General features: G+C 44.6%; 1 protein-coding gene across 5 annotated transcripts in view; it reads right to left on the bottom strand.

Annotated features, from left to right (window-relative positions):
- HDAC9 (histone deacetylase 9) overlaps window positions 1–23,680 on the bottom strand; it is a 966,297-nt gene that overhangs the window by 191,555 nt on the left and 751,062 nt on the right. For all 5 annotated transcript variants that reach the window (XR_003941965.1, XM_030201548.1, XM_030201558.1 and 2 more), the window contains one exon: window positions 9,752–9,993. Coding sequence is in view for 4 of the 5 variants with exons in the window: in XM_030201548.1 (XP_030057408.1) it covers window positions 9,752–9,993 (242 nt within the window). In the remaining variant the exon portion in view is untranslated. The remainder of the gene's footprint in view (window positions 1–9,751; window positions 9,994–23,680) is intronic.

Below are 23,680 nucleotides of genomic sequence, written 5' to 3'. Positions count from 1 at the left end.
TGTACAATCGCGCAGATCTATGTCTGAGCAAACAGGAGTGCCTTAGGCTGTTTCTTAAACATGTCAAACGTCTGCAATAAACGAAGACTCAACGTTAATTCATTCCACCCACTGGAGCGGAATGCCTGCATTTGTGTGCCTATCTGCCATCAGCTGGCAGCAAATTATCCAAGAACCAGAGTACAAAAAGGAGGAGTCAATTTATAGATAGAATCTTGACCAGACACTACCCATCTCATTAAATAAATATGTATTATATATGATGATGGAGCGTTCTCAGAGTATAAACTCACCCAAGCAAGACTACACTGAAATGATTTATGTCTCTAAGGGTGGACAAGCTTCTCAATTATAGAACTTCTTTGTGATTTATATTTAATTGTGTGAGTAAAACAACACACCCGTGCTCTTTTCACCAACTGGTTAATAACCTAATATGAAAATGGTAAAACAGTGTCTGAATCAAACAATTCTATTGCTCCATCCTACCTCATACATTTAAAAGCCTCAATGAGGTCTCCAACACTTATAACAGCAATTAGGCACTTATCGTTATATAGCTGATTTCTTCCCTCCTGGATGTAAAGTGTATCATTCGGGTAAAATATACCCCTTCTGAATGTTCAATGTTGCTTTCCAGTCGGGAAAAATTTCTCAATTGCTTAGTCTTTATCTTTTCCAAAATTCTTTTCTTTTACCATACAAAAGCGCTACTGCGCCCTCAATCCTATATAATAATTCTTACCTCCAACAGGATGTGCTTGGGACCGTGCCTGCCGGAAGTGGTCTGCTCGGCAGGCATGCACTGACCTCAGTGACAGACAATTTGGCAAAGCAAAACAATCTGAGTGCTGGCCATTAGGACACAGGGTTGATAGGAGAGTTTTAAAAGACTGAAGGAACCGAAAGTGTTAAATGGGGGGAGGGGGGAGTTCTGAAGGACTGAAAGAAATGAACATTTGGGAAAGGAAAACAATCTGAATGCTGGCCATTAGGACACAGGGTAGATAGGAGAGTTTTAAAAGACAGAAGGAAATGAAAGTGTTAAACTGGAGAAGGGGGGGGGGGGGGGAGTTGTGAATGACTGAAAGACATGCAAATTTGGGACAGGAAAACAATCTCAATGCTGGCCATTAGCACACAGGGTACATAGGAGAGTTTTAAAAGACTGAAGGAACCAAAAGTGTTCAGGGGGGGGGGGGGGGGGGGGGGGCAAGTTCTGAATGAATGAAAGAAATGAAAATTTATGAGAGGAACACAATCTGAATGCTGGGCATTTGTACACAGGGTAGATAGGACACTTTTTTTAAAAAATGAAGGACGTGAAAGTATTACATCTTGGGGGAGGGGTGAGGAGGAAAGCGGTGGGGTATCCGGATACTGGGCGTTAGGGCCACGGGGGTACATAGACTTTTGAAAGCCTTAAGGAACCCAAAGTGTGGGAAGGAGGAGGAAAAGGAGGGGAGGGAACGGGGTGAGGGGCATTAGGAACAGGTGAGGGGGCCCTGTCACACACTCTCATTCTCACACACACTGTCACACAGACAGTCTCACTCTGTCACACACCCGCACATTCACTCTGGCTCTCTCTCTCTCTCACACATACACACTCCCAGGAAAACCTTGCTAGCGCCCGTTTCATTCGTTCCAGAAACGGGCCTTTTTTACTAGTATATCATAAAGAGTCCGACTCTGCAGGGTTTCGTGTAAACTTCCTCAGGAACTCCAATATGATATAAACGAGATGAAATAAAGAAAAGAAAGGTGCCTCTGCTACATTGGCAGCAAGCATTTACACCAGCTTTTGGGAGGCATAAATGCTCGTGCCCAAGGTTAGGTGCAAAATGCATGCTAACCTAGCATTCTATAAAGATCACTCTGGACAGAGCACCCTTTACAGAATTCTAGCTTAGCGCAGATCAGCACAGTGCTTACCTTTGGGCACCAGTTACTGAACCAGTCCCTTACTGCCTGAGTTACTGAGCTGGTATGAGGCTGGCTCTTTGAACTAGAGGACTCAATGAGCAGGAGAGAACTGCTGGGCCAAAAAGACAACTTATTTAATTATTTATTAGGATTTATTTACTGCCTTTTGAAGGAATAAATCAAACATGAGCAATAGACAATTACAGCAGTAAAAATATTCAAATGACAATTCAAAGTATGGCATAGTATACTACTTACAATGTCAACACAATATGTAATATAACATTTTAATTGACAGTGTAGGGTTTAAGCAAAGATGGAACATATAGTTAGGTAAGAGAGTAAGAGGAGTTAGAAAATAAGGTGAATAATTTAAAGACAGTTGCATATAAGCTCAGAGAGATGGTTAAATTGATCTCAGCTAGGGTAGGAGTGGATAAACAAACTCCATTCAGAAAAAAAAAAAAACCCTCTACAACTTATTCAAAATCAAGTGGAAAAGCTACTCTATGATTAATCAGACTCAACCAGACTAGCAACATCTAAACCAATTCAACCAGAAGTAACAAGTATTCTGTTTGGGAACAGTGGAACAGGATTGTATTATACTGTGTCAGTTGCAATGCATTTTTCACATGATGGGCTAATGCAGTTTGTAACTTGATTCAAGAAATCCCCTTGCCTACCAGTAATACATATATCTTAGCCACAGTTTTCAACTGTGATCTTGATGTAGACTTCAAAATATAAGAATTATATTAATGCATCCATATTAAAATAAAGAAATGATCTAGAAGCAAATGGAAATACATTACAGCACTGTATATGTCTAGTAGTTCTATACAAATGGTAAGTAATAGCAGTGAGAGTGGTAGTAGTAGTTGAAGTGATAGTAGTAGACTATCACACTCACGTCACATTAACCTCTGGTTCTTTCAGTGGGAAATTTTCACTCTTCCCTGTTCTTTCATGTTCCAAAAATGGGCTGTCATCGTAGTGAACAAGTTAATACATTTCCTAATATTCACTTATTTTTATCTTATTCTGATTTTACTTTATTTTTGATTTATTGTATTTCCTTCATTTAAATATTAACTGCTGTGTTATGACAAAAGCCTAGCGGTATTCACAGGAACAGTAGTGCAGCCAGCAGAGCTCTTCCAAAAAACAACAGGAGGATGAAAGAAAGATCAAATACTTTATTCTTGAGCGTACCATGTTTCAGCTAAGTGTCTGCTTCAGGGGTCTAAAATTAAAAAATATACAGTAATATAAATTTTATATAAATACAAGTAAAAAACAAAATAAAATACTCAAAATACATTGACAAGTCTAAAAACAAATAACTTTAAATAATGTACATACAAGAAGTAGATAAATGAAAGAGTACTAAATGTTTAAATGTATGTCTACATATGTAGTATACTACAAATTTAACATATTATTACATTAAAACATGTATAACAAACTATTAAATAAGTAAATGCATATAAAGTAAATATCGTGGTTCAAAAGTATGTGTAAAGGTGAAAGGAACAAAAAATGTTTATTATAGAGCAAACAGATGCACCTTAATACAATCTGTAAATGTCGTTGAACTTATGTAGCTAAAACACACGCTGTGAAAGAGAAAAAGAGTCACATATAAAAGGGATATATGTAAAACGGAGCCTATCCAGCTTATTTTTGAAAGAGAAAGACGTCCATACTTCGACCCAAAGCGGGAGATGGGCGTCTTTCTCCCGTGGGCGAACAAATCGGTATAATCGAAAGCCGATTTTGGTCGTCTTCAACTGTACTCTGTCGCAGGAACGAACAAAGTTGATGGGGGCGTGTCGGAGGCGTGGTGAAGACGGGACTGGGGCATGGTTATCGGCCGAGGAGAGATGGGCGTCTTTAGCTGATAAACGAAACAAGAAGGGCGTTTTGGACGAGAATTTGGTCAGCTTTATTTGGACCCTTTTTTTTTCAGGTCCAAGTCCCAAAAAAGTGCCCCAACTGACCAGATGACCACCGGAGGGAATCGGGGATCACCTCCCCTGATTCCCCCAGTGGTCACTAATCCCCTCCAACCAAAAAAAAAAACACTATAAAAACTTTTTTTTCCAGCCTGTATGCCAGCCTCAAATGCCGTACCCACCTCCATGACAGCAGAATGTGTTCTATCCTGTGACAACCTTTCCCTGGTTCTGATGTGGCTCTTGGGTGAGTGGGACACTTTTTCTATTATGCACACTGCAGTCACATCAGCAATGCATTGTGGTGGATGTAGGGTATTGGGCTCCATGAGTCCACTAGCTTGTGTTAAATGCTCACGATGTTTTGTTTCTGGTAGTCCATGAGGTAGTGGCCATGTTTGTAAGCCAGTTTTAGATCCCTTTCATGTGTTAGCCACCTTACAGAATTTAGTTCTTACCTTGAATGTTGCTGAAAGAGGGCATTGTACAGCATTCTGCCAGCTCGGACCTACTGCTAATCTCAGTACCAGGGAGATTCTTTGCCAGTGGTGCACAACCTCTGATCTACAGTTAACTGTGAGTAAACGTGCATATTCAAATAAAGGACTTTTTCAAAGAGATTAGTCTTCAGGTGTCAACTGGTGTGCCAAGGTTATACAGCAGCAACAAGTCCTAGAGGCCTGCATGTATGCAGGTCCCTGGAGCACTTTTAGTGGGTACCGCAGTGCACTTCAGGCAGGCGGACCCAGGCCAATCCCCCCTACCTGTAACACTTGTGCTGGTAAATGGGAGGCCTCCAAAACCCACTGTACCCACATGTAGGTGCCCCTTCACCCCTAAGAGCTATGGTAGTGTTGTACATTTGTGGGTAGTGGGTTTTGGGGGAGGGGGTTGGGGGCTCAGCACCCGTGGTAAGGGACCTATGCATGTGGGAGCGTTGTCTGAAGTCCACCGCACTGACCTCTAGGGTGTCCAGTTGGTGTCCTGGCATGTCAGGGGGGGGCGAGTGTACTACGAATCCTGGCCCCTCCCACGGCCCAATGGCTTGGATTGTGACGTTTTTGAGCTGGGCGTTTTTAGTTTCCATTATCGCTAAAAAACACAAACGCCCAGCTCGGAAACGACTAAATCCATGGCATTTTGGTCTGTACAAACCGTATTTTCGAAACGAAAGATGGACGCCCATTTTTTTCGAAAATACGGTCTGCCCACCCCTTCACGTACCCGTTCTCGGACATAGACGCCTATGGGCGTTCACGTTCTATTATGCCCCTCCACATAGAATAGGAGAAAAGAACACTGAGTAAATGTGTAACTCAAATAATGGGAACACCGTGAAAAGAAGGTGAGAGTGCCGAGATAAAAGGAAGTGCAAAAACTGAAGCTGGCACAATAAAACTCAAAAGGCTAAGAACAAACAGGAACTACACACTGCAAGATCCAATCCATAAATTTTTCTAGGTGCATGGAGAAAAAACTTAATACATCACAATATACAATGTCAGGGATTATGGCAAAAAAGAGGAGGTACCAAGAGGGGAGAAAAAACAAATTGCCTGTGAGATTGGGCAGGTGCAATGGAAAAGCATAATCAGCGTGCTCATGAATAAAATAGAAAAACATACAGAAAAATACCAGTGAAAAAGGAAAAGCAGTAAAACGATAGCGCTATAAACGCGCCCAAAAAAAGATAGAAGGATCCACAGAAAATACGGAACGGAGGCAATAAAAATGAAAGCATGCTTTACCTGGAGAAAAACATAATGTTAAAAGGTGAATGTATAAACATTACTGCAACGGAATCTATGTGGGATTACAAAAAACCTCCAGACCGCCCAAAACACAGCGGCCAGGCTGATATCTGGTAAAACATGTTTCGAAAGTGCCAAACCCCTCCGAGAAAAACTACACTGGCTTCCAATCAAAGAACGGATCACCTTGAAGATCTGCACCCTTGTGCACAAAATTATATACGGTGTAGTCCCAGGATACATGATAGACCTCATCGACCTACCAACCAGAAACAGATCCAGATCCTCCCCTACATACCTAAACCTTCACTACCCAACTTGCACAGGACTCAAATACAAAAGGAGTGGAGAACTGGCCTAGTGGTTAGGGTGGTGGACTTTGGTCCTGAGGAACTGAGTTCGATTCCCACTCAGGCACAGGCAGCTCCTTGTGACTCTGGGCAAGTCACTTAACCCTCCATTGCCCCATGTAAGCCGCATTGAGACTGCCATGAGTGGGAAAGTGCGGGGTACAAATGTAACAAAAAAAAAAAACAACCTATGCATCAAGTTTCTCCTATATAAGCACACAAATATGGAACGCACTCCCAAAAGCTGTGAAAACAATTCACAACCACCTAAACTTCAGAAGATCACTAAAAAAACAACCTCTTCAAAACGGTCTACACTACAGATCCAACGTAAATCCCCACATCTGGCCACACAACTAAACCAAAGACCGTACTGGACAACACACAACCTCCCTCCTTTCGACCCTAATGGAGCTTGGAACACATCTACCTTATTCGAACACAACATAACCTTGTATCTGTTCTCTACCGGATTTGTCAAACGCCTTTACGGTACTGTGTAAGCCACATTGAGCCTGCAAATTGGTGGGAAAATGTGGGGTACAAATGCAACAGAATAATAACTAAACATAGCAACTGAAAATATGCACCGAAGGAACAGCTGTTTTTTTTTAAAAAGGGGCACCAAAATTAACGACGTCAGCTGCTAATATCACACATGCGAAATCCAATTGTATGTCAATGGGGGGCCTAAATGAACAAAAACACTAAAAAGTACAGGTGAACCCATGAAGAGACTCTGTGCTTTGAAGCCTTACAAAAAACTAAAAATTGCCATGGGAAAATAATTAAATAAAAAAAAAGTGCCACGTTCTAAAAATAGTCCAAAATAAAGAGATCTACATAAAAAGAGGGGGTAGTGCTAACAGACTATCCAGCTTATAATCGAAAGACAAAAACGCCTATATTGCGACCTAAATCGGGAGATAGGCGTTTATCTCCCAAAAACGAATAACGCGGTATAATCGAAAGCTGAACTTGGATGTTTTCAACTTCACTCCATCGTGGAAGCGTACAAAGTTGACGGGGGCATGTCGGAGGCGTGGTGAAGGCGGGACTGGGGCGTGGTTATCAACCGAACAGAGATGGGCGCCTTTTGCCGATAATGGAAAAAAAGTATGCGTTTGTAGCTAGAATTTAGGGCACTTTTCCTGGACCCTGTTTTTTCACGAATAAGGCCCCAAAAAGTGCCCTAAATGACCAGATTACCACCAGAGGGAATCGGGGATGACCTCCCCTGACTCCCCCAGTGGTCACTAACCCCCTCCCACCACAAAAAATGATGTTTCACAACTTTTTACTTTCACCCTCAAATGTCATACCCACCTCCCTGGCAGCAGTATGCAGGTCCCTTGAGCAGTTGTTAGGGGGTGCAGTGGACTTCAGGCAGGTGGACACAGGCCCATCCCCCCCTACCTGTTACAATTGTGCTGCTTAATGTTTATTCGTCCAACCCCCCCAAACCCACTGTACCCACATGTAGGTGCCCCCCTTCACCCCTTAGGGCTATAGTAATGGTGTAGACTTGTGGGCAGTGGGTTTTGAGGGGGATTTGGGGGGGATTTGGGGGGCTCAACACACAAGGGAAGGATGCTATGCACCTGAGAGCTCTTTGACCTTTTTTTTTGTTTTTGTAAAAGTGCCCCCTAGGGTGCCCGGTTGGTGTCCTGGCATGTGAGGGGGACCAGTGCACTACAAATCCTGGCCCCTCCCACGAACAAATGCCTTGGATTTATTCGTTTTTGAGCTGGGCGCTTTCATTTTCTATTATCGCTGAAAAACAAAAACGCCCAGCTCACAAATTGTCGAATAAAACACGGACGTCTATTTTTTTCGAAAATACGGTTCGGTCCGCCCCTTCACGGACCCGTTCTTGGAGATAAACGCCCATGGAGATAGACGTTTTCGTTCAATTATGCCCCTCCACGCCATACTTTGTATTGTTATTTGAATATTTTTACTGCTGTAATTGTCTATTGCTCAAGATCTATTCTTATTGTACACTGCCTTAAGTGAATTCCTTCATAAAGGTGGTAAATAAATCCTAATAAATACATAAATAAATAAATAAAGTTTGTCAAATCGCTAAGATTTTTCCCATAGAACTCTTAGGGGTCCTTTTACTAAGGTACGCCAACAGATTTAGTGTGCGTTAAAAGATAAGATGCCCATAGGAATATAATAGCTTTCTTAGCATTTAGTGCATGCTAATTGTTAGCATGTGCTAAATCCGTTTGTGCACCTTAGTAAAAGGTCCCCTTAGTAAATCAAGCTCTAAATAGCTATTTTATCTGGACATGCAAAGTCAGGCAGTAAGTCTCCCAGGATGGTTCATTTAACCCTCAGCTGATATTCTGCCTGGTTTCTATTATGTTCTCTCCAGCTCCCCTTAGCAGCAAGAGTGGTGGATGTATGGAGTGGCATCCTACTGTAAGTAGTAGAAACAAAATTCTATCAAAGTTTAGAGGGTAAGAGAAAAGGACAGAGGAACCTTAATCATGAGGGACTAAAGTTGAAGCTACAGGTCAGAAGGATTCTGTTGTGCTATAACAGGATAAGAAAATCTTTCTCTGCCTCAGAGTCTGTGATTCTATTAATGTTTACTCATGACACATAAATCAGCTCAAATTAATCTTTGCATCACGCTGACACTCTCTAAGAAAGTTTCTTTTTCCAGAATTTCTGTCCCTGTAATTGTATATTTGCTCTGTTCACTGTGCAGACAGCTGAAGACAGAGTAGCTGAAAAAGAGATTTAGGAGAGGAAGAAGAGGAACTGGTCTTAGACTGGGAGATGGGCTCAATTCTGATTTCAGAGGAGCCTTTATACTGCTTCAGGCAATATCTGTTTCTTTGATTGGAGCTTTATGGTAGCCCAACTTCAATTGCTGGAATGCCTGTGGCCCAAGGTCTAACAATCCTGTGAGCCGCTGCGCCAGTGTCTTTGGTTTCTTCTCAGTAACCAAATTCACACAATACCATTGTAACTTAGTCAGTTTACAGCTTTAGGGCACAAGGGGATTCAGCTCACAGGTAGAAGTATAGATATCAAGCCCATATGTATGATATATTACAATGCAAAGTTGACCCCCCCCCCCCCCCCCACAAGCAGCCAAATGTTTAAGGTTGTAGAGCTCAAATCAGGGTTCTGATAAGTTACCACAACCATGACCCAACAGCTACATATCAGCTATTGTACCATATAGCCCATATGTACATACCAACAAACATGGAAGTAACACTGTTTATATGCATATGTACAACACCATAAAAAAACTGGGTGCCCCCCCGCAACAAGCATTTTTATACCAGTCTGGAGGCCACCTTTGCAACATATGTACAAAGTAAAATCCATAGTAAACACATCCACTAATCCACTTTATACATTATCAGGGGGTCCAATGATTGCTTGGAGACATGACTCTCTATTTTGCCTAAAGAAACAGTGTCACTGTATCCCATTTATAGCACAGTACGTATATCTCTGTCACTCTTATCCTATATATGAACCTGGTCTAATACCCTTACCACATTTGAAGTGGAAGCTTTCTGACCTACTCATACAGGTGATACACAGAAATGGGTTTTACAAGCTGTACCCAAGATGGTGGTTCACCTATAAAGCTTAGCCTGTAGTCTCTACACTTTACTTTGTAATCCTACTACTATGTAAGCCGCATTGAGCCTGCTATGAGTGGGAAAGTGCGGGGTACAAATGTAATAAATAAAAAACCAGGGTAAACAGAATGAATGAACCACGTTGTTACCTTTATATGCTCCTGGAGCTGGGCTTGATGCTGGCGGGTCAGGTTTTCATGCTGTTTCTGAAACTCTGCTATCAAAAGCTGCTTCTGAATCTGCTGCTGCTGCTGGATCAGGAGAAGCTCCTGCTGCAGTTGTTTCTCCCGCAGCACAGGGTCCACCATGGGCACCGCCATTCGGAGATCTGTTCGTAAGTCTAGCGGTGTGATGGGTTCCAAACCCATAGGTACTTCCGGCTTTACATCCACTGTAAAGGAACCAAAAAAAGATTGAACCTGGTTGAAAAGCAGAAGGAAAGAAAAGGTCCTACCCTGCCTGATTCACTACTGTATTTCCACAGATGCAGAATGTCTTAGTGAAACAGGCCCTATATTGCCATTGTGTCTGAAGATTTTATGCTTCATTTTTCTGCATTTGAAGGCAACTTGGGCAATTATACAGTTCCCCCCCCCCCCCCCCCCAACAAAAAAAAATTAATAATTAATTAAAAATATCGATCTATCTGTACATCTATCTCTCTATATATCTATATCTATCAATCTATCTATATTTTGTTTTCTTGGCAACTATAAGTAAGGAAGCTGTGTATGAATAATTAAAAAAAAAAAAACCTCTGAAGAGTTTATAAGTCTATTTATGAGCTTCCTTGAGTTTCCCACAGTGAATGTATTGAGTTCTATTTGACCTTTGGGTCTGGAGTGGGACAGCAAAGCGGAGGTCCCCAGAAACTGAAGAGCAACTTGTAAGGCATCTTTTAGTTCAGTTATCGTAACCTCTAAACCCTTAATACATGGGCACACACACATTACCATAGATTTCACAGACTGCCAGCTTTGCAAAGAATAGCTGCAAAAGAGAATTCAGGAAGGGGGTGGAGGGGAAAGCAGAGAAAGAAACCAAAGGGAGGGTGGTGAGAGAGAGAGAGACTGAAAGGCATATAGGGGAAGAGAGAGAGAGGGGAAAATGAAGAGAGACTAAGGGCATGATTTAATGTACTTGTATTTTTCCCATAAAAACAGAATGGGGGAAGGAGAAACATTAGGCCCTGCAGTGAAAGAATGGTAACAGCCAAAACTAGGGGCCCTTTCACCAAGCTGTGTTAAAAGGTGGTCTCTGTTATAAGTAGTGTGTGGCTGTAAAATGGCCTCATTTCCATTTTTCCTATTAATGGCCAGGCGCTAATTTTAAAACTGGCGTGTGGCCACTAACACTTGAGCCTTTACTGACACTTATTTAGTAGGCGGAAAGGGATGATGCACTAACACCATGTGCTAATCAGTTGGCATGAGGCAATGTAGCTGTGCTGGGAATGCTTACTCTCTACCCCACAAACACACCCCCAGCGCCAAAAAAAAGTGTTTTTTAGCACCAGGGAAGCGTGCGCTGAAGCCAGCACTACCATAGGCTTTATGAGTGCGCCCTGCGGTAATCCATTTTGGTGAATGGAAAGCACTCGTTTGTGCTTATCACCATTTAATAATAGGACCCCTTAATCTGTGGTAACTGCAAAATCTCTATCTTAACTGTTGGAAGCACTGCCAGCTCTTTGGAGAAGACAGCTGTTCATTTAGAGGCCCTTTTACAAAGGCACAGTAGGCCTAATACAGGCCTACCGTGTGGTAAAAGGGCACTACCGTGGGACACGCTAAGGCGTCCCTGGTAGTTTGGCCATCAGTACGCGCTACTCTCGTGTTAAAACATATTTTTTTACTTTTTGCCAAAGGAGGCATGTCTGGAGGCAGAGAATAGGCACCACCACACACCCCGACACGCCCCCTTTCACACCCCACCCCGCCCCCTTCCATGTCCTCACTCCGCCCCGTCACATTTTCCCCTCCCCTCCCCCTCCCCGTCACCCCCCTCCCCTTACCTTACTACTGCCCTGGTGGTCTAGTGACCCCTTCGGGTAGGAATGAGCCCCCTCTTTCCTGCCCGGAGCACTGCCCTGCATGCATCCTTCCTGTTCCTGATCTCAGCACCGATTCAAAATGGCCGCCGAGAGTTGAAGTCTTGCAAGGTCACTTCAACTCTCAGCGGCCATTTTGAATCGGCGCCAAGATCAGGAACATGAAGGATGCATGCAGGGCAGCGCTCCAGGCAGGAAAGAGGGGGCTCTTTCCTGCCCCGAAGGCGGAAGAGGTCACTAGACCACCAGGGCAGTAGTAAGTAAGGGGAGGGGAGGCTAGCAATCTGCCCATTTGTCTGGATTTCTGGACAAATGGGCAGGCTGGCGGGCAGGCCATCCTATAGGACGGCCCGCCCACCAGCCTGCCCGTTTGTCCAGAAATCCAGGCAAACGGGCAGATTGGCAAAACCCGCCCGGTTGCCCGGACATGTCCTCCAAAAGAGGACATGTCTGGGTAAATCTGGACATATGGTAACCCTAATCACGTGTTACCTAATTAGCGCAAGAGCAGCAGAGAAGCCCTTACCACCTACTAAATAGGTGGCAGTAAGGGCACCCGTGGTAATGGCCATGTGCTAATGGGGAAATTAGTGTGTGGCTATTATAAAGAAATATGGCACGGCAGCCATTTTATTGCCATGGTAAAAGTGGCCACCGCGCGTGGAAAACCCATGCACTGACACCAGCGTCGGCCATTTTTAGCACAGCTCTGTAAAAGGACCCCTTAATACAGAGAAAAAGCCACTGCTGTGCATTAATGGCATGGCAGATAATGCGTGATGCAATTAGCTACATCTCTTGAGGTAGCATTAACTGCTCTGCATGATCTGCCACGTCAGCAGTTAATACACTCTAACAACCACTGCATTAATTGTAAGGTGTAGTCCTCACCTCATGCCCCTTTCCACCTTAGCTGTGCAAGGCAGTTAAAATGTTTATTAAAACATTTTATATCATTTTTAATAAAACATTAAAGCTTAAATTAAAAAAACACAAAATACAGATCATCAATTTTAAACAGAGTAACATAATATGCAAGATCAGTATGATATCCAAAATACTTTATTGAAGGTACTGTATGTTAGACAAATGCCCGACACAGGCCGTGTTTCGCCCAACAAAAGGGCTGCGTCAGGGATTAATCTGTATCTTTCTTAAATAAGAACAATCGCAAATTGCATAACAGGACAAGGATAAAAGGAATTTTAAAAAACCAGCATAAGCAACAGCCTCTCCTGTTCTGTTGCCAATTAATCAGTAAAAAATATGCTGTCAAAGGCTGGAAAAAAAATACTGCCGGGTTATTGCCACATAAGCCATTTCTGGGGGTTCTTTTCGCCCCGGTAATGGTGCGCGCACAGGGCGGGACTACGGCCGGCAGCCACGTTGGGCCGGCAGTAGTCTCAGAAGAGCTAGCAGTAAGACACGTTGGACTTACCGCCGTTCTGTAAAAGGGCACCTTAATGAACTTCAGTACAAGGCCCCCTAATTATTTAAGGTGCACTAATGAGCCAAATACATACTAAAGGATGAACATCCCTATTTAAATTTTTCTTAGACTTAGGGCTAGATTTAGTAATGTGGACTAGTTTATAGTTATAGTTTATTAATCTTGCTATACTGTATTGGCTTACATAAGCAAGAACACAGCGGTATACATCATAAAAATTTAAAAGACTGAAAAGAATGCCATTTAAAATAGGAAAGCCTCATCCACACAAGATCACTCAAAAAAAATTTTGTTTTAAAATACAAGGCAATTTAAATCATCAACCCCATACCAGATACCTGACTACTAAACTCTCCCCTGATCCTCAGGTAATGAGACCATGAAGGCCTTCATAAAATAATAAGCATTCAACAAATGCTGAAAATCTGTAAGAGATTGAACTTCTCGTAAAGTTTGTGGTACAGCATTCCACAAAGAAGGTGCTAAAAATAAAATGTTAACACCTTTATACGTAATTTTAGTAAATAGTCCCTATTGCACAAAATGAGACCAGTAGTTAAAAACAAACAAACACGTTAGCCATGTTAGAAATATGTGAGTGTGAAGGATGGGTGTAAATCAAGGGTTCTCAGTCCAGTCCTTCGGACATATCCTGCCAGTCTGGTTTCAAGGATGTCCACCTCTATTGTATGCAGACTTATGTCATGCATATTACTACTACTACTACTACTTAACATTTCTAAAGCGCTACTAGGGTTACGCAGCGCTGTACAATTTAACATGGAAGGACAGTCCCTGCTCAAGGAGCTTACAATCTAAAATGTGACCTCCTGGGTGTGTCCTGAGGACTGACTGATCTAAGGGTTCCTTTTACCAAGCCGCACTAAAACGTGGCTAGCACTGGTGTCAGCGCATGGGTTTTCTGTGCGCTGTGGCCACTTTTAGCATGGTGGTAAAATGGCCGCCGTGCTATATTTTATTGTAATGGCCACTTGCAATTTCCACATTACCTCATGGCTGTTACCACAGGAGCCCTTACAGCTATCTATTTAGAAGGCGGTAAGGGCTCCCATGCTAACCAATTAGTGCAGGCATGACTACAATCCGTCCATGGGCACGCCCCCTGCGCTGGAAAATGAAAAATATTTCCAGCGTGGGATTAGCATGCACTGAGCAAGATACTACTGTGGGACGCCTTAGTGTATCCCACAGTAGTGGCCTTTAATCACACAGTAGGCCCACATTAGGCCTACTGTGCCTTAGTAAAAGGACCTATAAATAAAGGAGTGTGGTTCATGTATACAGGATAATTCCAGGGAGTATGTTGAGTCATCGCAAGGGTAAGGTATGATTGTGGGAGAAGAGCTGCTGGGAGGTGAAACTGGGCTGTCTATGCTGAGTATGTTTAGATACTGGCTAATAAACTGAAGCAATCACATCTATTTATTTATTTCCTAAAACGTAGACCCCCCCCCCCCCCACCTACAAAACTAAGCTGCTTACAAGAAAAAAACATACACAGAATAATTTACACAACATACATTAAACAAAGTATCAGATTTTCACAGCAATCCATCTATAAAATAAACAAATTTAAAAGTAACCGCAAAGATGCATTACATACCCATAAAAGCCTGCATGAATAGATATGTTTTTATTGCCTTTCTAAATTGCAGCAAGGATGAACAAAAATGCAAAGGGCCAGGGAGAGTGTTCCATAATAACAGCCCTGCAATGGAGAAAGTACTTTTAATCGTATCAGTATAATGTCTCTGTCTCAAATCTGGAACCACTGCCTTTCTTCTCATATTTGATCTCAATGACCTATTAGATTTATAAAGTTGTACTACACTTCTCAAGTACATAAGAGCAGAGCAAAATAAGCTTTGAAACATCAAATCCAAAATCTATTTGAAATTGGAAACCATGAAGGCAAAAAAACATGTTACAGCATGCTCCTATGATTTTCCATGGAAGGACAATAAAAAAGGGAGGCTACCAGCAGTTGAATAAAACTAGTGTAAAGGGGTGGATGAGTAACTTTTGTGAATCAGGTACGGAGCAGAGGGTATTAGTGGAGTGACTGTTGTATCTGCCTTGCCCTACCAAACATCTGACTATTTAAAAACATGACAAATATCTCAATTTTGGGCCTGGAAGTTTCTTTCAGCAAATTTGACCTTCCAGTTAATCAGAATTGGCCTTTTAGTAGTCTCTAACGCCATAAAATTTCATTCATATCTTTTTCGCCATATTCTATAACTGTCCCTTTCCATCCCATACACACACCCACACTCACTTCTAGCTCAACCATCACAGAAACACCTCTCTGCAGGAGCAACTGATTACCAGGAGCATTGCAAGTGGTAAACACACCCTGTGTGACACGCCTCCATGTGCTCTCTTCACGCTCCCGCCCACTTTTGTGATGTCAAGCAAGGGAAGCCAATGGAAGGGGCACAATTTTGGCACCCTGGATTCCCTTGTGTCCTATGTGGCTGCATCAGCCACATATAAGGGGTCTTTTACTATGTTGCGGTAGTGTTTTTAGCTCGCTGTAGAAATCAGCTAGTGGTAAACACCGAGATGCCCATAGGAATATAATGAACGTCTCAGCATTTACTGTCAGCTGATTTCTACTGCGAGCTAAAAACGCTACCGCGACTTAGTAAAAGACCCCCATAATTAGCTACAGCCCTACTGATTACAGCCCCTTTTGGACGCAGGTATGCGGGCTCCCTGTGTCTCCTAAGTGTTAAGCTTTTTCAATGACTGGAACTCTCTTTCTCAACACATGGTGAATGCTCAGTTTCTGCTGCAACCCCAGCCTCACATGTCTCAAGAAGTGGAGACCAGGCTCTGGGAGCGAATCCTGATCTCCTGAACAGAAGTGTGTAGCCCTGAGAATGTCACTGTATCTGCAAACCCCTATATTAAGTTACTGCAAAACCCCTATTTTCAGTTACTGTTTATCAGCTAGAGATCCAGTGCTCTACGAAAGAGCAGCCTTATGGTTAGATCAGTGGGATGAGAATCAGGGAAGCCAGGTTCAAACATTGCTGCTACACCTTCTGATCTTGGGCAAGCCACTTAACCCTCCATTGACTGAGGGACAAACTTAAGATTGTGAACCTTCCAGGGACAGAAAAATGCCTAGTGCAACTGAATGTAAGCTGCTAGAGAAAAAGATATGAGCTAAATTCAAAATCACTACCCCTAATACAAAGACTCAATGTAAAAAACACATATCCCTTGCCATGTTCAACATTAATGATACATTGGTTTTCAAAACTGTTCTTATTTGACTTTCACTGCTTTGAGGGAAGGATAAGGGCGAACACAGTAATGGGATGTAGAGTAGCAACACTGGCCTAACTGACTTAAAAACTGAACCTTACAGCACACTTTCAGAGTATTCATCAGTATACTCTACCAGGTACTTGTGACCTAGACTGGCCACTGTTGGAAACAGGGTACTGGGCTTCATGGACCTTTGGTCTGTCCCAGTATGGCAACGCTTATGTTCTTATATTCTAAAGCAGTCCCTGCAGTTCAAGGAGGCCCAGGGAAGGATAGGCCTTGTAGTTTAATGGTTGCACAGTAGCTGGGAAGCCAGGTTCAATTCCCAGTGCAGTTCCTTGTGACCCTGGGAAAGTCACTCAACTCTCAATTGTCCCAGGAAAAGCAAAGATACTTACCTGTAGCAGGTATTCTCCATGGACAGCAGGCTGATTGTTTTCACATGTGGGTCAACATCTGCGTCGGCCCAGAAATGGCATTTTGCAAGCAAAACATAAAAAAAAAAAGTTTTGACAGAGTGTTCTGGCGCACGTGCAGCGTGAACTGCTCATGCGTGGGCTGATTTCCCGCCCATCGCGTGAACGCAGTCTTCAATTAAATCAAAAAGCATAACAAATAACAACTCCAAAGGGGAGGTGGGCGGGTTTGTGAGAACAATCAGCCTGCTGTCCTCGGAGAATACCTGCTACAGGTAAGTATCTTCGCTTTCTCCAAGGACAAGCAGGCTGCTTATTCTCACATGTGGGGTAACCCTAGCAACCAGGCTCACTCAAAACAATGAACATTGGTCAACTGGGCCTCGCAATGGGGAGCACATAACTTAGATTGACCTGAAACCATAAACAACTAACTGAGAGTGCAGCCTGGAACAGAACAAAAATGGGTCTAGTGGGGTGGAGTTGGATCCTAAACCCCAAACAGATTCTGCAGCACTGTTGCGTCGGGTATCCTGCTGAAGGCAGTAGTGAGATGTGAATGTGTAGACTGATGACCATGTTGCAGCCTTGCAAATCTTTTCAATGGAGGCTGACTTTAAGTGAGCCACTGACACAGCCATGGCTCTGACATTATGAGCCGAGACATGGCCCTCTAGAGTCAACCCAGCTTGGGTATAAGTGAAGGAAATGCAATCTGCTAGCCAATTTGAGATTGTGTGTTTTCCGATGGCAACTCCCCTCCTGTTGGGATCGATCGAAAGAAACAAACAACTGGGCGGACTGTCTAAAGGGCTTTGTCCGCTCCACATAAAAGGCCAATGCTCTCTTGCAGTCCAAGGTGTGCAAACTGCTTTCACCATGGCGGGTATGAGGACGGGGAAAGAATGTTGGCAAGACAATTGACTGGTTCAGATGGAACTCCGACACCACCTTTGGCAGGAACTTAGGGTGCGTGTGGAGGACTACTCTGTTGTGATGAAATTTGATATAAGGTGCATGCACTACTAAGGCCTGAAGCTCACTGACCTTACGAGCTGAAGTAACAACCACCAAGAAAATGACCTTCCACGTCAAGTACTTCAGATGGCAGGAATTCAGTGGCTCAAAAAGAGCTTTCATCAACTGGGTAAGAATGACGTTGAGATCCCATGACACTGGTGGAGGTTTGAAAGGGGGCTTTGACAAAAGGAAACCTCTCATGAAGCGAACAACTAAAGGCTGTCCAGAGATAGGCTTACCCTCTACACACTGATGACAAGCACTAATCGCACTAAGGTGAACTCTTACGGAGTTGGTTTTGAGACCAGACTCTGACAAGTGTAGAAGGTATTCAAGCAGGGTCTGTGTAGGACAAGAAAGAGGATCTAGGGCCTTGCTGTCACACCATACGGCAAACCTCCTCCGTTTGAAAAAGTAACAATTCTTTGTGGAATCTTTTCTGGAAGCAAGCAATATTTGGGAGACACCCTTTGAAAGACCCAAGGAGGCGAATTCTAAGCTCTCAACATCCAGGCCATGAAAGCCAGAGACTGGAGGCTGGGATGTAGAAGTGACCCCTCGTTCTGAGTGATGGGGGTTGGAAAACACTCCAATCTCCACGGTTCTTCGGAGGACAACTCCAGAAGAAGAGGGAACCAAATCTGACGCAGACAGAAAGGTGCAATCAGGATCATGTTTCCGCAGTCTTGCTTGAGTTTCGGCAAAGTCTTCCCTACTAGAGGTATGGGAGGATACGCATACAGAAGGCCTGTCCCCCAATGCAGGAGAAAGGCATCTGATGCTAGTCTGTCATGGGCCTGAAGCCTGGAATAGAACTGTGGGACCTTGTGATTGATCTGAGTGGCAAAAAGATCCACCGAGGGGGTGCCCCACGCTCAGAAGATCCTGCGGACTACGCCCATGTTCAGTGACCATTCGTGAGGTTGGATTATCCTGCTCAACCTGTCGACCAAACTGTTGTTTACGCCTGCTAGATAAGTGGCTTGGAGAAACATGCCATGACAGCGAGCCCAAAACCACATCCGGACGGCTTCCTGGCACTGAGGGCGAGATCCGGTGCCCCCCTGCTTGTTTGTGTAAAACATGGCAACCTGATTGTCTGTCTGAATTAAGATTACTCGGTTGGACAGCCGATCTCTGAAAGCCTTCAGTGTTCCAGATCGCTCTTAATTCCAGGAGGTTGATCTGCAGACCTCTTTCCTGAAAGGACCAGGCTCCCTGAGTGTGGAGCCCATCTACATGAGCCCCCTACCCCAGGAGAGATGCATCCGTTGTCAGCACTTTTCGTGGCTGAGGAACTTGGAATGGTCACCCCCATGGTCAAATTGGATCGAATCGTCCACCACTGAAGAGAATTTTGAAATTCGGTGGACAGTTGGATTACATCTTCTAGATCCCCTGCAGCTTGAAACCACTGGGAAGCTAGGGTTCATTGAGCTGATCTCATATGTAGGCGTGCCATGGGTGTTACATGAACTGTGGAAGCCATGTGCCCCAGAAGTCTCAACATCTGCTGAGTCGTGACCTGAGATGCTCGAACCATGGACACCAGGGACAGAAGGTTGTCCGCCCTTGCCTCGGGAAGATAAGCTCAAGCTGTCTGAGTGTCCAGCAGAGCTTCAATGAATTCCAATTTTTGGACTGGGGTGAGATGGGACTTGGGATAATTGATGACAAACCCCAGTAGCTCCAGCACCCGAATAGTCATTTGCATGGACTCCAGAGCACCTTCCTTAGAGGTGCTCTTCACCAGCCAATCATCGAGATAAGGAAATACATGCACTCCCAGCCTGCGTAGCGATGCTGCGACTACAGCTAGGCATTTTGTAAACACTCTGAGCGCAGATGCCAGGCCAAAAGGCAGTACACGGTACTGAAAGTGCTGTTTTCCCAGCCGAAATCGAAGATACTTCCTGTGAGCTGGAAGTATCGAGATGTATGTGTAAGCATCCTTTAAGTCCAGAGAGCATAGCCAATTGTTTTCCAGAATCATGGGAAGAAGGGTGCCCAGGGAAACCATCCTGAACTTTTCTCGAAAAAGAAATTTGTTCAGGGCCCTCAGGTCTAGGATGGGACGCATCCCCCCTGTTTTCTTTTGCACTAGGAAGTAACTGGAATAGAATCCCAGCCCTTCTTCCCCTGGTGGAACGGATTAGACCGCTTGGGCCTGTAGGACTGAGCTCCCGGTGGACAATTTGGAGGCTTGGATTCCAGACTGAGGGTGTATCCTAACCGGACAATTTGAAGAATCCACCAGTCGGAGGTTATAAGAGGCCACCTTTGATGAAAAAACATTAACCTCCTCCAAACCGGCAAGTCGTCTGGTACGGACATGTTTACTGAGGCTTTGCTGAACTGGAGCCAGTCAAAAGCCCGTCCCTTGCTTTTGCAGGGGAGCCGCAGTGGTCTTAGGCGCACGCTGTTGACGAGAACGAACGCGCTGGGGTTCAGCCTGGGCAGGCTGCCGAGAAGCAGGAGTGTACCTACGCCTAGCACAGGAACAGGGAGCACTCCTCTTCCCTCCAAAAAACCTCCTAGATGAGGAGGTAGTAGCAGAAGTCACCCAACGGGAGAGAGAATCCATAGCATCATTGTGCCTCTTGATCTGGTCAACAAGAACCTCTACTTTCTCACCAAAAAGGTTATCCCCCCGGCAAGGAACATCCGCCATTCACTGCTTGACCGAATGATCCAAGTCAGAGACACGCAGCCATGAGAATCTGTGCATCACTATACCTTGGGCAGCGATCCTGGATGCTACATCAAAAGTGTTTAAACGTACCCCTGGCCAGGAATTTACGACACGTCTTTTGCTGCCTGACCACCTGGCGAAAAGGCTCGGCCTGCTCCGGAGGGAGTGCATCAACCAAGCTGGACAGTTGTCTCACCGAGTTCCACAGATGGACATTCTTGAAGAGCTGGTATGTTTGGATCTTGGCAGCGAGCAAAGTGGCCTGATACGTCTTCCTCCCAAAAGAGTCCAAGGTTCTAGATGCTCTACCTGGGGGCGCCAAGGCATAGTCCCTAGTGCTCTTGGCTCTTTTGAGGGCGGAGTCCACCACCATCAAATTGTGAGGTAGCTGAGACCTCATCAATCCAGGCTCACCATGGATCCGATATTGGGATTCAGTTTTTTTTGGGATCACAGGATTAGACAGAGGGAACGACCAGTTTCGCATAAGGACTTCCTTCAGTACATTAAGCAAAGGAGCCGTTGCAGCCTCTCTAGGCAGAGAAGGATAATCCAGGACCTCGAGCATCTCAGCCCTGGGCTCATCCTCAACCTCCACAGGGAAGGGAATAGCCGCAGCCATTTCCCGGACAAAGGAGGTAAAGGATAGACTCTCCAGTGGAGAAAGTTTCCTTTCTGGTGGAGGGGAAGGTTCAAAGGGAATCCCATAGGACTCGTCAGAAGAAAAGTACCTGGGATCTTCCTCTTCCTCCCACGCTCAGAACAGTATGAAACTGAGCCTGCCTCGACGCCGAGGAATGACGTCCTTGATGGCAGTGCCGAGAAGTCGACGCCCACCTGGACTCCGGTGAAGCTTCCAATACCGACGTCGAAGGGGAGTCAACCTGGGTGGCAGCCGACACCGATGCCATAGGCGGCACTGCGGTCAGGTTCCTCACCACAGGCGAAGGGGCCAGATGCCGCTGCAGCAGACGGTATGGAAGGTGCAAGCACCCCGACACCGAAGCAGACTGGTGCAGCAATCCTTCCAGATGTTCTGGAAGCAGGGCCCTTATGCGCTCGTCGAGAGCCACCATTGGACAAGGCTGCGGGATCGGTAAAGGAGCCGGTGGCAGAATCTGTCGAGGCTCAGGAGCAGGTACCGGGCTGCCAGAAGACCAACGCATCGGCACCTCCTGAATAGAGGGGAAGCAATCCTCTTAGCGCCGACGCTTCTTGGGTGCCGATTCCCTCGACGCCCCGGAGCTCCCGGCACCGTGTGTCGAAAGAGAACGATGACAGTGCTTCTTCGCCTTCGCTTGACACACGTCATCGAGACTCCTCAGTACCGATGAGGAGGACATGGAATCCTCACGCCTCCTAGGGGCCGGGTCCGACAAAGGTTGGTTCCGGGGTGCCTGCAAAGTAGGAGGCCTCGAGGCAGGTGGAGACCCAATCGATGCCTCACTGCTCCCAGCGCAAATAGGTCTTTCAGCAGCCATTACCTCTGCTTCCAACGTCGATGCTTCCCTCGAAGTCTATGTCGACGACGACGACCTCAGTACCGATGTCGAAGGACCGGACCGAGCCTCAAAAAGCTTTTCTCGTTGGGCTTCTCAAGACACTTGGGTCCGTTTCTTCATACAAAGACACAGACTACAAGCGGCTGGGCTATAGTCGGGCCAAAGGCACTGGATACACCAGGCGTGGGTATCGGTACCTGAGATGGCCCGGTTGCACCGAGTACAGCGTTTGAAGCTGCTGGGTGTCTTTGATGACATGGAAGGAAAAACGGCTTCGGCGAAATCAAAAGATGTGATTGTGCCTGTTGAAAGAAAAAAGGGGCACAAAAATATGGGAACAAGCCTGCCGCGTCAAAAACAAAGGAAACTTTACAAGGGACAAAAGTAAAGGAAACTACGGGAACCTTTTTTTTTTAAACTGTGGAATTGAAAATAAAATAAAGAAAAATAAGGCAAAAAGCCAAAAAAAACTGTCAAAGACTCTTTCCCGGGCCTGAGAGGAGCGCAGAAAAACTCTACCACACCTCAAAGCTGAGAAAAGAAAACCGAGGAACGCGTTCACGCGATGTGTGAGAAAATGGTCCGCACATGCGCGGTTCGCACTACACGCACGCCAGAAGACTCTGGCAAAACATTTTTTTATATTTTGCTTGCAAAATGCCGATTCCTGGGCCAACGCGGACGTCGACCCACATGTGAGAACAAGCAGCCTGCTTGTCCTCGGAGAAAAAATAAGTACCTGTATATAATATTTAACTGCTTTGGTTGTAACCACAGAAAAGTAGTATATGAAATCCCATCCCCTTTCCCTTTCTGTATCTTCAGAGGTGGAACCCCCTGTCTGGGGGCAGTCTTTAAAAGTCTGCTTTGAGTCTCCTTATTTGAATTTCTCCAACTAAATGTATAGGCTGACAGGTGCACAAAAAAGTTTCCAAAAAGAAGCCAGGGGGCATTCAAAGGTAACCAGCTATTGTGTCAGGCTGGAAATAAGGGAAACATTTCCTGAACTTTTTGGCTGTTGCAGACTCCAAGCCAAGTCTGACTCTTTAACCTACCATCCCAACAGAAACAATTGTGGATGAATAGCTTGTTTTTGTTTTGTGACTAATCACTGTATTGCTGAAAAATCATCCTACACTTACAAAAACTTTTCCTTGATGACAAATAATAGCTGTAGACTGAGAGAAAAAAGCAGGCAAGTACCCAACCTTTCAACCAATTTAGTCAGCCGCAATCCACATTCTATTTGTCTAGACTATATATAGCAGCGTTTACACAAGAAATCAATAGCTCTTGCTGAGAGCACAAGGGAGGCATGAATATTTCATCAATCCAAGAGAGAAAGAAAGATGGCAATCAGCAAGCTGACAGCTCTGTGTAGGCCAACTGCGGCCTTGCGGATGAGTCACAGCAACTTGGACAATGGCTTTCCTCCTGAAAATCACAATGGTGCTGCAGGCGCCCTTCTATTTTTAACATTAATTGCATTGTAAGTGACAAAATGTTATCATTTTTAACCTGAAAGAGATGGATTTTCTTACATCTTCTGTGACAGGATAATAAGCCTCACCAAAAGCAATAATAGTAACTCAATACTAGTAACATGCACTTTGCTAAGGCCCAGTATATGGCTCAGCTACAACTCAAG

The sequence above is a fragment of the Microcaecilia unicolor genome, chromosome 1 (assembly GCF_901765095.1).
Source record: "Microcaecilia unicolor chromosome 1, aMicUni1.1, whole genome shotgun sequence".
Lineage (NCBI taxonomy): Eukaryota > Metazoa > Chordata > Amphibia > Gymnophiona > Siphonopidae > Microcaecilia > Microcaecilia unicolor.
This window is presented reverse-complemented; position numbering and strand designations above follow the sequence as displayed.